General features: G+C 38.3%; 1 protein-coding gene and 1 long non-coding RNA gene across 4 annotated transcripts in view; one reads left to right on the top strand and one right to left on the bottom strand.

Annotated features, from left to right (window-relative positions):
• The first annotated feature begins 1162 nt into the window (after window positions 1–1162).
• On the top strand, window positions 1163–2956 carry LOC107837595 (uncharacterized). Its single transcript, XR_001663631.1, has 2 exons — window positions 1163–1444; window positions 1477–2956. It is a non-coding gene; the product is annotated as an uncharacterized LOC107837595 (long non-coding RNA).
• Window positions 2957–3395: 439 nt separating this feature from the next.
• The window catches only part of pde2a (phosphodiesterase 2A), a 177104-nt gene continuing 164364 nt past the window's right edge, over window positions 3396–16135 (bottom strand). For all 3 annotated transcript variants that reach the window (XM_016677404.1, XM_007564139.2, XM_016677405.1), the window contains 14 exons: window positions 14310–14484; window positions 13105–13217; window positions 10887–10964; window positions 10676–10798; window positions 10490–10560; window positions 9549–9671; window positions 9375–9462; window positions 8900–8947; window positions 8539–8613; window positions 8336–8435; window positions 6425–6537; window positions 5673–5711; window positions 5447–5553; window positions 3396–4355 (listed from right to left, as the gene is read on the bottom strand). In XM_016677404.1, the coding sequence (XP_016532890.1) occupies window positions 4121–4355; window positions 5447–5553; window positions 5673–5711; window positions 6425–6537; window positions 8336–8435; window positions 8539–8613; window positions 8900–8947; window positions 9375–9462; window positions 9549–9671; window positions 10490–10560; window positions 10676–10798; window positions 10887–10964; window positions 13105–13217; window positions 14310–14484 (1488 nt within the window). In that variant the 3' untranslated portion in view covers window positions 3396–4120. The remainder of the gene's footprint in view (window positions 4356–5446; window positions 5554–5672; window positions 5712–6424; window positions 6538–8335; window positions 8436–8538; window positions 8614–8899; window positions 8948–9374; window positions 9463–9548; window positions 9672–10489; window positions 10561–10675; window positions 10799–10886; window positions 10965–13104; window positions 13218–14309; window positions 14485–16135) is intronic.

The raw sequence follows: 16135 nt of genomic DNA, 5'->3' as shown, positions 1-16135 counted from the left end.
TGTATTCTTGCCACTTTTAGCAAATACGTCACAGGTGATCATTACAATGTTATCGCATCACAGGTTTAAGTCCTGCTGTTCCTGCTGTGATGAGAGGAAATACAGTAGATTGGCTTTATGCTTCCTGGACAAGCTGACATGATGAAGCGCGGTCACCAACAGCCTTCTGACAGCAAGCTATTCCTAAAGCCACGTCTGGCTTTCATCTTGCAGCTGGGCCAGGAAGTGGAAAGTGTTTGCTTGGCACATTTAGCCCTGACTCTCTAAGACGAACATTAACAGACAAACACAGACTCATAGAAAACTGTCAAAGGTCTGAACTCTGAAAAGCATTTGTAGCAGGGAAAAAAAAGTCCCATTTCAGTTGCTTTTTTTCATGGAAACAATGTGATTTAACATTTAAAAAGCCTTTGGCAACTCAGACCTAAAGCAATAATATAACAAGAGGCATAGGTATTTAGCGAATCCTATTTACGTACGTAAGTATCTATGCATTGTCACAGAAACAGAGGCTTCATATTGCACAGAAAAAAGCAAGGACATATGAAGCAAATGATGGGACAAATGAGAAAAATGATAGACCAAGAAGTGACTTTTTAACACACCTTGATGCCTTTTTAAAGTGAGTTTACGAAGCAGAGGAAGGGCAGATTCAACCCCTTCATCCAGCACTGTTCAGGTATATCCAAAGAAACCAAAATGTTTCCTGCAAATACCCTTTGTGGGATTCTTCATATAGAAAGAAAAATCTCATATTTCAATCTGATAATTTCGTTGACATTTACTACACTCTGATTCTTATGCAAAATAAGAAAACCCCCAGTAACTAGAATCCCTTACAAAAAGCATTCATACCTGTCGAACCTTTTCTCATTTAATCATGTAACAAATACAGACCAAATTGGATTTCAATGGGATTTCTTGTGATATAGCAACACAAAGTAGTGCTAAACTATGAAGTGGAAGTGAAATGATACATTTTTTCCCCCACAATTAATCTAAAAAAATGTAAAATGCATTTGCATTTAGCCCTGATATCCCTAAATAAATCCCTGTACAAATGATAACCCCCAAAATTAATCTATTTAGTACATTTAAATTGTGTCCAATTTAAATTTACTAAATTTAAATTGGATACAATTTAAATTTGTGTCCAATTTAAATTCAACATAAATCCAGCTGTTCTGTGAAGGCTTGAGAGGTTTATAAGAGAATATTAATGAATAAGCAGCATCATTACAGCCAAGGAAAACAGCAGAAAAAAGTCTGAGACCAAACTTGAAAGTTGCTTTTCAATCTGACTGAATTTAAGCTATTTTGCAGGTTTGTGGAGGTAGCGGACACATAAAAAGACTTTGTGTTGGTCTATCACATAAAATCCATTAAAATACGCTGAAGTTTGTGGTTGTAACATGACAGTGTGTGAATACTTTTTCAAGGTCTTGTCATCTATTTGTTCATCCACTCATTCATGAGTTCATACATAGCACACCAACACACGACCCTGCACTTTATAAGCTGTCCTATCCTAACTGTGAAGCATATTCTTGTCATTGTAGTTAATGTGAAAGTAAGTATGGCATGTTGTGACATTAAGCCCCATTTCTCTGAAGTTTTATTTTATTTTTATTTTTTTTTATGATGCACAAATCTGGAAAACACACCCTATTTGACGTTTTCTATCATGGCTACATCTCTTGTTGATTCTTTTTGTTCCTTATGTTGTTTCCTACGTAACAAAGCTTTCATGTACGATGCACAGACAAGCAGGAATAGAAAAGAAGTGAAAAGATGCGACGTCTGAGGTCTTTAAACAAGTGTTTTACAAAATATACATGTTCTCAGTCAACACAGTGTCCATAGGAATATTCAACAAACATACTAAACAGACTTTTTATTCCACTTTTATATATTAAAAGCTCTAATAAAGGCAGCAAAGATACGCAATAAGGCAGATCCATAGGACACACTTAGTGACGCACTCTACTTAACACACTCTACTGCACAGTTACACCAACGAATGAGATGGATTGTTTAAAGGGCTTCTCTTTTTTGTCTTCAAATGGTTAATTAAAGGAAAAAAAATATACAAAAATGCAAAAAAGGCAATTAAATAATTTGGATTATGAACAAAACAGTGCTGTAGTAAATATTTGTCCCAGATTTTTTTGTGTTTTTGCATTTTCTTTTTGAAATTAAATGTTTCAGAGCATCAAATAACCTTTAATATCAGACAAAGATAGTCAGAGTAAATACAAAAAGCAGTCTTCAAATTATAATTTCACTTATTAGGGAAAAATCTATCCAAACTAATCTGGTGCTGCATGAAAACCTAATCCAGCCCCTCCCTTGTTAATTTAAGAATTATCTGAGACTTAACCTATTTTTTATTTTTTTTGGTTCAGTTTCATTAAGTACAACCTCATTATTGTAAAACCTTTAGCATCAGAAAATAACTTGAACAGAATCTGTCTGGCAACATGAAGTAGGCTTACAAAAGCAACATATTATACTCCAACCAAAAGAAATTCAGGAACAGATGGGAAAATGTAATTAACAAGCTTCAATCTGGGAAGGGTCACAAATATATTCGTGAGGGTATGAGACTCCTGTAGGCAGCAATAAAAAAATAGAGCAGTGGTTAAACCTTCCTGGAAGAGATTGGTTTATCATAATTAATGCAGAAGCATGTTGATGGTTCATCCAAGACATAAAAAAAGGAACCCGGAACATTTAAAGCACTGTATCTGCCTCAGTTAAGATCAGTGTTCATAACTGAAATATAAGAAACACAATGGACAAAAATGGCATCTTGTATTTCAGCCTGAGGACCTCAACAATTTTCTGTCATTAAATTCAACTCTGTAACATAAAGTAAGGCTGCAGTCATCAGTTTCTGATCTTTATCTTTAGCTCACTTGACACCAGCAAGTTCACCTTTTACTGACTCAAAAAATAAGAAACAAACTAAAGGTTTTGAAGTGGCCTAATCCAATCCTGCACGCAAAGTTCTTATAGATGCTGTGGCATGACCTTAAACAGGCAAATCATGGCATCTGTTGAAGCCAGTCGTTAGATGCAGGGTGCAAGCACTTTTTTTATTTTTTTTTTACATAGGTCAAAGTTAATTTGGATTTAACTATTGATATAAAGAAAATAAATAATGATTTCATACTTTACGCTACCCTTGTCTGATATCAAATTTTGTTTGATGATCTAAACATTTTTAATGCAACAAAAAGCACAAACAATAAATGGGGGCAAATACTTGTGACTAATGTTCACAAAATGCATGTGTTCATATATATATATATATATATATATATATATATATATATATATATATATATATATATATATATATATATATATATATATATATATATATATATATATTTAATTTATGGCCTCTGTTGTTATTAATGGGTGATTGTCAAAAATGTCCCTTAAACTCCACTAAAACAGAGAAGAGTTTATATGCTGAAATGAAGGAACAAGAACAAAAAGAGGTCATGAATCTCCTAAACATACTCTGACGAGGTGGATACAAAAATCTGCTATGACTGTGTAAAAATAGAATGCTTTAGTTTCCTACGAATGGGGGGAAATGATCACAGATTGGTTTATAACTGGTAAGGTGTTCGTCCGTCATGCATTCATACGCAGCAGGTGGGATCTGTGGCAACCGAAATGAACACACGCCGTAACGGAAAGTAGAGCACTTCACCTCATTGTTGCACGCTGGAGTCTTTGCCACAACTACGGATGCTTCCACCTTGTTTGTGCGAATATGTGTCGATTTGTTTTATTTTTTTTTACAATCTTAAGAAGGATCAGTACTGTACGAATGAACGTGTGACATGTAAAAAGATACTCCTCATCTTTTACGCTCCTCGACTGGTTGACACAAGCGACATCAAGCATCGAATCAGTGACTCAGACGAATCGGTTCAGAGCATCCGTCTGATTTAGTTTCCATCCTGCAAGGCCTACTAAAGCACGCCAGCTGGTTGACATCAGAGACCAGCCTGTCTTTGGCCTCTAGAAAAGTATTCTTCGCCTCTTGTTGGACCACGAGAAAACTTCAAGATTAATGCGCTGTCGGAGGCCCCGCTGTTTGTCACTGGCCCTGACCTCCCTCTGTGTCATCCAGACAGCCATTCAGGCAGTGGTCGTCGCTCCCAAAAGCACCCTGCGACTGAAGCAGCTCGTACTCCTGGTCCAGGAAGTCCAGGCTGTTGTTGCTGGGCAACCCGCGGATGGTGAACTTATGGGAGACTTTGGTCCACTGCTCGCGATTCGCTGCTACCCGCTCGTACAGCTCAGTGGCGCCGGGGAACAGTTCGGACAGTAGCCTGCAAGGAGAGCGGGAGGAGGAAAATTAGCTCCGTTAGAGATGCTGTCTGTTTTGAAGTCATTTTCTGTCAAGACAAAACTTTTTATTTACATCTAAACTGTGATCTTAAATTTGTGCACCAGGTGAAACACTGACCAATGAAAAACCCCCCAAAAACTCACTGTCATAGTTTATCACAGAAAGAGAAATGATTGATAGCCCAAAATCTGATCACCATTCAATCTATTTGTGAGCAAAGTTAGAGGAATTAAACATCTAATGTGTTCCCCCTTATTGTTTAGCACTTATTTCAACCTGTAGGAACACAATTGTTTATCTTATTTCAAACAGAACACAATTAGAGCTTGTTCAACTCATGAGTTTTGGAACAAAACAAAAGAATTTTTAAAAAAGCTAAATATGTTATAATGTTGAAAGTTAAGTGTGTCTAAAAATCAATGCAAACGTAACATTTTTACTTGTAAATGTAAAAGTTTTCTGAGCATGCAGAGAAGTTTTTGAAAAAACAAACGTTAGTGTGGTGCATAGGACAATTTTCTGGGTGGAACCTCAAACTTAAAGTTTTGACGTGTCTGCACTGAAACCTGCTGACTTTGAAGAACAGTTAACTCTTAAATCTTCTCTTTTCATTAAAGAATTTGTTGCACAATTTCACAAAAAGGAAAAGAAAATCCCTTAATTTTGTATTTTGGGGGTAAAAAAACCATATCAGCTCATTTCCAGGAGGCATGTTCTTTAATTTTCCTCAACAGTAATGCAGTAACATTAACATTGTTTACCCCTAACTTAATCTGTTTTTCCTTCCTCGGGTCTCCTGTGTGAACTATGTGACTTGGCTTCTGTATTTTTCACAAGGCAGTCATGAAATGTGAAGAGCACTGAAAACAGCGTTTGGAAAAGAAATATGGATTATAAATAAATAAAAACAAATTAATAAAAAAAAAAAAAATCTAAAACTCAGCAAGTAACTTTAGATGTTTTTAAACAATTTCTGTCAGCAAAATCTAAAGCTAAGATCCCCCCTGAAATTGGCCATGAGATGATGTAAAGTAGAGTAAAGTGTCCTGAGGGAGTCGGTTTTGTACACACTTGTAGATGGGCATGGCGATATGCTCCATGAAGCTGATCTGTAGTTCTGGGATATACGCTTTCTCTCTGTCCATCATCTCACTTGGTCTGTTCCCCATGGCTTTCTCCTGCACATACGCAACGAGCGCACAGTACACAGATATGAGTAATGAGCTCAATAATCTGGATAAGGACACAAAGTTCAGCCACGTGCTGCAGCAGAAAGCGTTTGGCTGCTGAGACATACCAGATCTCCTTGAGAGAAGAACTCTTTGTAAATCAGCTCCTGCGGACAGACAGAGGCAACACAAATATCACTGCACACATGGTTTCATGTTTCCAGAATGGTGACAGTGATGAAATTCAGTCTGGATTTGTGTCAAGGGTTTAAAAAATGCAAATATGAAAGCATGTACTTGTACTATAGCTTAAAAGTGGTCAAATGCATGTTGAATACATGCTTGACGATATTGTTTTACACCAGGCTGCCGTGCCACAAGCTTGATTTTTTATTTTTATTTTTTTCATTTTGCTAATACAACACTGTTCCCCTTTATTACAAGTGATGCCTGTACCCACTGCAACTGAAACAAGCCAGATATTGTACAGTAATCTCTCCTGAATAAAAGAGGTGCATCTTTTTTTGTTTTGTTTTGTTTTGTTTTGTTTTGTTTCGGGATCAAGGATTACTCTGCATCTGATTTAGGCGTTAGGTGTTTGGAGATTGAGGTTAGGATTTAGGGCAAGGTTTACAGGGGTTTTGTAAAAGGGGGGCAAGTCAAGATTAAAAACCTAATCCAAAAAATGGAGTGTGATTGCACAGAAGAGCGTATAATGGAGTTTAAAGGTTATTTACATTCGTGGTATGTCTCCAAATATTTGCTGTTCAGCCATTGGTTTGTGAAAAACTTTATAATTGTACTAATAAGAAACAATAAAATGTCTGCAGAAGTTCTGTGTAGTGGGATGTATAGCCACTAACGTAGGCTATGAACGGACCGCAATCTTGCGTGTTGTTTTCCAATCCTTGGTTTGGTCTGACAGATCACAGGAAGTCATCAGCAGGCACAGCAGCAAGGAGTGATGGTTGCGACTCTTTGTATTGTATCCATCTAAAAGACACACAGACACAATTCAGTGATATCACATCAATTCAGTTTGACATCAGAAACACCATAGTTTAGAGCCAAAAATCTTTGAAGCTCTAATCATCATCCCTTCAATTGTTTTACGAGGGAGATAATTCACTTTAAAAAGTCACTTTTCTGATTCTTCCTAAAAGCAGAAAGGTACTACGATTTATGGATGATGATTTGTTGTCTGAAACAATGTTGCCTTGGAACACATTTTCTACCGGCTTTATTAGTACAGCGTAGTTTGAACCCTCAGGACTAAAACACAGACTAATTATGTGTGTACTCTCAGCTCCTTCTGTTTTGCTGTTTTGTTTTACTGAACCACTTCATGATTTCCTAATATATTAAGGTGACACAGATATTAAGAGAAATTTAAGCAGTGCTAGAACCAGGGCAGAAATCACTGCATCTGCCTGAATCCTTCAAGAATTACTTTTTTTTTTGGTCACAAATAGTCATTTACCACTGCTGTGGATTACAAAAAGTCACAGAGGACTTTTCCACCCTTGGTTGGAGTGCTGGTTTGTTAGATATTCAAGTTATTGAAGTAAGACAATATTTCTTCCGATTTCCTCCCCATCTGTTGACAATTCACCACATAAATTTTCACATTATAAACTCAAATTTGAGCTTCTTTTGTTACTTTTTGTGTTTGTGTTCTGCATTATCGGTGGAGTTTGGTGTTGGACACATAAAATCATCGATGTCTGACAACTTGCGAGTTCATTATTTAATGACAAAAAAATACATATTTTAGCCTCTCAAATGCCCTGCGACAGACTGGCGACCTGTCCAGGGTGACCCCGCCTCTCGCCCGGAACGTTAGTTGGAGATAGGCACCAGCAACCCTCCCGACCCCACTAAGGACAAGGGTGTTAGAAAATGGATGGACGGATGGATGGATGGATGGATAGTCTCTTAAACTCGCCAATCCTGTGCAATTTGTTTCATCTGTTTCTGTCTAAAATTCACAGACTCTGCAGTGCAGAGGAATTTCTCACTCATTTAGAGGTTTTGTGTATCCTTGAATCCTTTTAGCAGCTTAAGCTGAATTCACTGCAGAGGCATCCACTCAGGATAACTCATAATTGGTTGCATTCAGGCGTAACTAACCTCTGGCCCAGACGTTATACCCAATTAAGTCACACGAGAGTGTAAGCAACTGTGGACGATTATTAAGAATGCCGAGTCTGAACGCTGCAAGCTTCACCATAAATCTTTAGAATATTAGTTAGTTATTATAAAACCTCAAGCAGAACCTTATTTTTCATCCAGTGCTGCAGTATCTAGCAAAAGTATCTAAACCCTGAAATCTCCCACCACAGATTTTATTGCTGCGCTCCTTGGTCTTCATAATGATGTTCTATAATTAATGTTCTGTCTTCATAGAACAAATGGGTTTGTACTGAGATTAAATTACACACAAACTGACTCTATTTACTGTCTTTTTACTAATTAGGTGACTTTTGAAGTCATTTGTTTGCACTGGATTTTATTTAGGGGTATTAGGACTAAGAGGAGCTGAATATATATTTTTATCATTTCTTTTCTTCCACTTCATATTTTTTGCACTACTATATGTTGGATTATCAAATAATATTCTGATAAAATACAGTAAAGTTTTATCTTTTTCTTTTTGACATGACAGCAAAATTAAACCTTTAAATTGTTGCAAAGCTACTGTCCAATAAGTGTTAGATATTGCTATGTTTAGAACGTTCTGATCAAAGCCATCTTGGATCACAGCAGCGTATGCTTAACTACTGACACATACCATCAGCCATCCTTTGCAAGTCCTTAAAAATTCGAAGGTGATGAGCCAGGTCTGTAGCCAGAATTATTTCTCTCATCAGATCCAGCATCCTCTGGTAATCCTAGAAATATAGAAATAACACCAGAAGTTTGTAGAAAAATTAAAAAAAAAAAAAAAAAAAAGTTTAGAGAGCTACTGAAATTGATGTAAATGTTGTATTTCACCTTCCTGGAGAATTTCTCAAAGATGTTGCAGCCTTGTGTGTTGAGAATAGCAATTGCCTGGGCAAAGTGGTGTCTCTGTCGCAGCAAACAGAGTATGAAGAAAGCAGCTGTAATATTGCTGAGTCATGTTTTGCAGGCCAAAGGCAAAACAAATTTTGATGGATCTTATTTTCTTCCTTCAAACAATATATCTTTTTTTTGTTCTGGCCACTAGATGTCGCAGTAGAACACAATATTAGCAGGTCAAAGGCAATTTATTCAAAATAAAGCAAAAAAAGAAAAAAAAATACAGATTTGCATTTCAGATTGTGAAAGAAAGAAATTGAGGATTTAAAAAAAGAAATTTCCAAGCTTGAGTCACCTCCATTACAGATCCCTCGGAGCTGTAGAGAGCAGCCAGGACTGATTGCTGAAAGTCAAACAGACAAAAATGAGACAGAGTCCCTTCAGCAGCATCCACAAACAGTGAAAACGACATCCTCGGGCTAACTGCAGCAGTGTTTTCTTTGAAACGGCTTGTATCAGCTGTGCTTGGAAACTAAAAAGCGCACAGGGATGCTGATAGATTGTTGATTTAAAGTATGCCCTTTGTTGCACCATGTTTCTGCCTGTGTGTTTGAGTCATTTAGTGCTGCAGGGCTATGTATGATTAAAGTGAACCAGAGCAAAAGGCTGCTCATCGCAGAGACATCTTAGCATCACACCGGGTGTTTTTAATCCCGTCACAGGTGATGGGATGAAAACCACACTCTGGCTGATTATTTTGCATTATTGTACCTATTCAATATCGCTTCCATATAAAAAAAAGAAGTAGAAACTCTAGTGGATATTCTCACCGAGGCCACTTGGAAAGAATTGTTGGTGCCGCGATGGTCCAGATCGTGGCACATGCAGGAAACAAAGAGAGCCAAAATCTCTATATCCCTGCATGAAAACAGGAAAAGTAGAATCATTTTCATTTCAACACAGCACACATTGAATCATCAAGTATTCAGGAGAAGGGTGCTCACTCGAGGTAGTTGGACAACCCTAGGTTTTTGTAGAGCAGGTAGCAGAAGTGTGAGACGGAGAAGGCATGCATCCAGTTGTGGTATGGAGGGTCCCTATAGCCTTTCTTCACCATCAGACAGAACCTGTCGCCAAGGCAGCGGTTTAATTATACTTGCCATCACATCATGTGACACTGGGACATGTGCTATAAAAAGGGCCACATCATTTCCCCACTTATTTTTTTTTTATTTGCAGCATGTAATTTGGTTTTGAACATCATGACCCGGTTTGATAAGTGCACCTCTTTCCTTGAGCTGAAAGAGCAGAAGGGGAATTAATAAAAATGTGGCTGTATTACAGCTCAGCTGCAGTGCTGATTATGTAGCACCAGAGGCTCTTTATCACAACTTATGTGAAAACTGAAGTCTGATATAAATCTCAGTGACTTAACTCTCAAGGGATTAAAATCTTGTTTCCATAATTTCTTTGGTTTTCAGTCTGATCTTTAAACACAACTTTTGGACATTAACAGGCTACATTAAAAAATTACATAAAGTGTTCAAGCTATATTTCACTAAATGTAACATCTGTCTCACCTGTTGACATGAAATGCTATTAACTTTAACTTCTTACCTTTACAGATACACTGAAGGAATATGCTTAATTTTCTCCTTTGTGTAATTAGAATAAATAAATATGGCTGCTGCTGTAAGTAGAAATATAAGGGATCTAAATGCACATTTGTTGTAGTGTCAGGTGTGGGCTGTAACTCTAAATTGATGCTTTGTATTTGAAGCCAGTTGCTGTTCACTTGTATTTTTAGCTTATTGTCCTCACAACTGGGGTAATACAGTCATTTTTGAAGAACGTGGAGAGAAACATAATCAAAGTAAGGCTGGTTACTGAAGAAAAAACAGCCACACTCTCATATGCAAAACTTGGAATGATGTAAGTGTCTAACCTGGCGAGAGTGTGCAGGTCAATCTTGTACGTGTTGATGAAGCCCATATCTTCAAACATGCTGAGAACGCCCTGCAGACATGCACGCACACACAAGGAGCAGAATATATTACTCATTCTTCTGGTTTGTCTTCCGATTGTCATTTTTTTTATCTTTCACGCCACACCCTCTCCCTCTTTTTCTCACATGAGGCGTCGTGTCGTCAGGAAGGGAACGGGGAGTGTAGGTGAACTCGGCGAAACACGGATGAATCTCCTTCACGGGTTCGATTCCAGTCACAAGCAGCTTAGTCACCTCCTCCTCTGACACCTGCAGCACGTGCAAGAAGCATTTTACAAAATGGGGAGCATTATCTGAGGAAAGACATGCTTAGTGTCGTGGGTAAATGTGAGGTTACCTTCATGTGGTACATCATCATTTCATTGGCAAGCGTGTTCCTGAACTGAGCTTCATGGACTTTCTTGTAGAGCAGAGACTAAAGAACATACGAATCACAAACAAAAACAACAATGCTGGTTTCTCATTACAGAGATAAATCATCTTTGTGAATAAACAATCCTCATTATGGTGTTGCTTTAATTCATTTTTACTTTCCTATGATATAAGATACGGCTGAACATAGCAGATTAAAGCTCACATATCAGTTCTGGATAGCCTGTTAAAGTGCAAGCATTGGTTAACATTGTATTTGGCAATCTTCAAATGATTAAAAAGTGTCCTTGAAAGCTGTTCTTTTCCCAATTGCTTGTCTTTATAGTTTGCAGATATTCTATTGAATACCTGCAGTTACTGAAAGGTCACATTCTACAAGTGCTGATTAATAACACAGTGAATCAGAAATGTTGAATAAAATATTTCTGAGATGTAATTTGATTGTAATAAGGATCTATTTTTTTTTCTCTTCCTTCGAGCTCCACTCTGCTTTCTCATTTGTAATACAGTAATACAGTCTTCTCTTTTTTATCCTCTAATCATACATTTCTTTCTTTCCTTTCTCTGTTTTGTTCTTCTTGTTTGATTCAATGTTTACATTTTTCTCTTCTTTCTTTCTATTCCCTTTTTTTTCTCTCCCTCCTTTCCTTTTGTTAATGTTGGACCTCCTGCCATAAAGAACTGACTACAGGAGACTGGTGTGGGGACTGTTTATCCCACAATGCAGTGAATTAACATGCTTTCAGTTTCAACAGGAAGAGGAGTTTTACCATGTGAAAAACTGATATCTGGTTACAAAGCTGAGCCGCTGAAATAAGCTCATCCACTTGAGAAACAAGTGGCGCACTTGTTTCTTAAAGGAGGAATAACTGCACACCTTCTCTCGTTGGCAGAGAGAAGGCCTGTTTTTTACTCTGAAGCTCCAGATCCAAAAATATATAGGTGACTGTATTTTCCCAGCTGTATGAATACACTTTGATTCTAGTTTTATTCATAATTCTGCAGAAGAAAGCGTGTAATTACAGGTTCCCCAAGATTATTGCTGATAGCCGACGCTGGGTGCAAGTCCAGTCTGATGACCATTTGAGAGCTGAGAGACGCAGCTTCACCGAGTCTGGCCAGCCAAACACTGCTGATGCAATGCTGACCAGAGCTAAAGCTGCCCATGTTCAAGCTAACATGTGCTAGCCAACAACACCCTGCAAGTTGTTGGTAAAACTAATTAAGCAACAAGTCTCTAAAAAGGTTACTGATTGCTAATTGAGTGAAAAGCTACCTATCTACATTGCTTCCTTATGTCTTTTTAGTTTAGTTCTACCCTTCTTTCTATCCTTCCTTCCTTGGTACCTTCCCTTTCTATTTTACTTCCTCCTTTCTGTTCATCATTCTTTTATACTTATAGGGAAAGTAAAACGCATCTTTCTCCTGATTTCTAAATTACACTCTGAGAGTCTCCAAACAGGATATATCCCATGTTAACATAAAGGCTTTCTGGGTATTGGTGGAGCCATACAACACAGTCTTATTTTCTTTAACATCATTAAGGATGTAAACATCATTGTTGCGAGGTTCAACCTTCTCTCTAGCAAAATGTTTGTTGTTAGCTTTGAAGCTGTCATATAAAAACTGTTTTTAAAGTCCACAGCGGAGCTCTATCACTACCATTAGACAGGATCTGCTTGAATTTCCTGTGAGACGTTCCTTCCCTCCGCTCTGAACGAGCGCTTTGCTCCTGCTGAACTGATCTCATTTTCCCAGGCAAGCTCAGTCTTTCTGACCACATTAGCAACAGCTCCAGCGCAAGTGCAGAGCTGTTGCACTGTTGCAAGTGCAGTATCCTACAGTATCCTAACAGTATCCTAGTACAGTATCCTAACCAGTATTAGGATACTGGTTATCCTAATAATGGATAACCAGTACATTTCTACTTTTTAACCCACTGTAAGGTCAGAAAAACAACATATTTCATTTCTTGGGATGAATTAGTCATGAGGATGTTGCTCACTGTTCGTCCTGCTGAATTCATTTTCTCTATGCTACCACTTCTTTCTGAAAGAATTGATTTACTTCTTATTTAAAAAAAAAAATCCTCTAAGAGATTCATTTTAGTCTATCCACCGCAAAGACATTCGCAAGACTAAAAAAAGATTTAAAGGTGACTGTGAGTGGGAGAAAAGTCTTACGTGGGCAATGCTGATTCCACAGTAGATGGAGAAAGCTGTGGCCAGATCTTCATCAAAGCGGTTGAACCATGGCCCGTTCATTTTATTCACCAACTCCGCTACACCAATCACCTCTAGGAGACGGAGAATTTCAGAAAGAGGAGGCAAGAGAAAGGAGAGGCGATAGTGGGAGGAAAAGATTAGGCGAGAAAGACGAAGGCAAGGAAAGTAGATGATGAAGAAAAATGGGAAAGAAAAAGATGCCAGGATGAATAAAAATAATGGGGCAAAGAAAGCAACAGTTAGAGGTGCAGAACAAAAGTGGAGTTGAGCAGCTCTGCTAACTCAGATTAATTTCACACTGTGGTTGATCCTGATTGCAAAGAAAAAGACCTGCATTTAAACCATTCAGCTGAGCTCCAGACACTTTTCCATATAGAGACAAGCGGCACCGAATGCAAAGTTGCTCTGCCCGGAAACAGTTTAGGCAGCACCGTCAACATGAAGCGGAGATTTCTGAAATAACTCAGTGAAGAGGGTTTGGAGTGCACTTTGAGCACTCTAACATTTAGGCACAAGGATGTGATGTAACTGCTCTTTGTGCTATTCTGAACAATCACCTGGGTGAAAATGTAGTTTCACTTTTTCAGACAAAAGAGGAGGAGAGGGTAGTTAACGCAAGGCGAAAGTGCAGGAAAAACACAAAATTTGCTATTGAAATACTATGCAATAGCTTTAGTTGCCATGGTAAATGACTGAACGCTACAAAGACATCATAAAGTAGCAAATATGACTCTGCTTCTCTACAAAGTACTGAATAAGAAGAATGAGCTTTGTTTTTGTCTCCAGAGCACCTAAATGTGTAAAATACATATAAATGAGCACACTTAAACGTCTCCATTAAGATCTCTTTTAATTACAATGCATAAAAAGCCACCTGAAACAACATTGCCCACATTTCCTCCCCTTATTTATCATTTTTCTGCACCTTCAGTGCAAAAAATCCCAATAGACATGATTTTTTTAATAGCTAAAAATATCTATTCAGTTACTAGTTCCTGTATTTCTATTTTCTTTTAGTAATTCTTTCATTTGAAAGCTTGAATTGTAGCTATCTGCAGCTTCACTTCTTTTCCAGCGGCATTAATATATTACTGCTGCAGTGTTACTGAATGGTGTCCTTTTTACCTGCAGTAATGTATGGAAATGTGTCACCTCATTCTTACCGTTGTTTTCGTCTTTGATGGGGAAGCAGAGAATGTTGCGAGTCCTGAAGCCGGTGCTGTCGTCCACGCCGCGGTAGAAGAGAGGGTGGGAGTAGGCATCCTTAATGTTCAAAATCTGACCGGTGGTTGCAACATGGCCTGCGATGCCTTGATCGGCTGGGATACGAAACTCATTCTGCATTCAGACACAAACACAGAAGACATTTACCTAATAAAAATATCTGTGACAGTGAGTAAGCAGTTGACAAGCAGCTCGGTCTCCCAACTAATGGGCTCAGTTTGTCACATGCCAACTTTCTAAAAAATGCACAAAATGCCCCAGTTTCTTCCTTTCTTTTTTGGTTGATGCTGCAAACGCTGCCGAATCCTTGTGAGACAACTGGGCCAAAAGGAAGATGCTGGATAAGTCACTACGTGGAAAAAGTACATTTAAAAAAGTCGAATACACACAATGAGACAAGAGACAAATTACAGGATCATTCGATATCAAAGGGATGTTGTAAGGTGCTGGGCAACCATGTGCCCACACAACAGCTTCACTGCACATTAGCATTCGCTATAACAGTCCCCGGAGCTTTACTGGAGGGTAAGATCATCATTCTTCCCAAAGCGACTGCCTAATTTAATGTTAAACTGGGTTAAAACCTGGTGTAATATATTATTCACATTAATTTTATACCCATTAAACTATTCAGTGACCTCTCATGGTCTGCAGCTGCATGCATCATCCTGTCACTCCTGGAAATGCTTTGCTACTGTATAAAGTTTGTATTAATTTAATGTGGCGTATTAAGTGACATTCTGCACCTAATATGACATATTGCTGAGTGGATTACCCTAATGTTTCTCAGCTTGTAGAGTTTAGCTTTAGCAGGAATAACACAACAACTTATCAGTTTTATGGCATGTGGGAGAAACTGTTTTGAGCTTGCACCAAAGATTTGTGGTGCTTTGTTATCATGACAGCAGTCAAACTTTTTTCCCCTGGGTTTAGGAGCCTGAGAGCAGCAGTGGTGGGTTCTCCATGGCATGTGGTCTGCGTGCACCTGGTCAGATTGGCCATTTGAGAATTTGAACAAAGAGTGGGTGTGCAGACCTAACACCAAGGTAATCCGCCGGTGAGCCAAATAACACCAACACATGACTGTTAGTGCCCCATGTAGCCTAATTTATTCCAACACTTTTGGTGTTGCAGCTGCGATGCAGGTAACACGGCAACAATAATCTGCAAACCTGACCAAACTTTGGCCCGTTGGACATCGAGATTCATGTTTGCTGCCCCTTCTGCACAGTAGGAGTCCCAGCTGGAAAGAAGTGCACACCTGTCCAAATTGTCCATAAAGATTGGACTGAGCTTAATTTGAAAAATGATTTTGGATTTTGCGTGCATGATGCTTCAGACAAACACAGGCGCACAGATAATAAAATATTTGTTCTGCAGTGCACCCCATTCTGTACTTAAAGAAATTAAAATACCTCAGACGCTTCTCATCAGAAGGGCTGAAACTGATGGTGGAGGTGGAGAAATCTTCTATATTTTATTAGGAAATTCCACTTATTGTAAGGAAAGATCCTAGTACAGATGGGATACCTGTGCTGGTAGTATTCTGGTATGGTTTGGAAAGCGGGAAAGCGTTCAATAGCTTCATGACTTTGTGCTGGAAAAAGGTTTTCAACATTTGGCTGAAAAGTCTTGGAAGTTTCCAATTGAGAGAGAAAAAGGCTTTTGGGTACCTTTGCAGTACTTTATTTAGCTTGACTTCCATGACTGAACTGGAGCTCTGCAACATTTTTTTTCCAGTCTTTCTTTTTTTAGATGTTGCAAA

Source organism: Poecilia formosa, unplaced genomic scaffold (assembly GCF_000485575.1).
Source record: "Poecilia formosa unplaced genomic scaffold, Poecilia_formosa-5.1.2 Scaffold155, whole genome shotgun sequence".
NCBI lineage: Eukaryota > Metazoa > Chordata > Actinopteri > Cyprinodontiformes > Poeciliidae > Poecilia > Poecilia formosa.
This window is presented reverse-complemented; position numbering and strand designations above follow the sequence as displayed.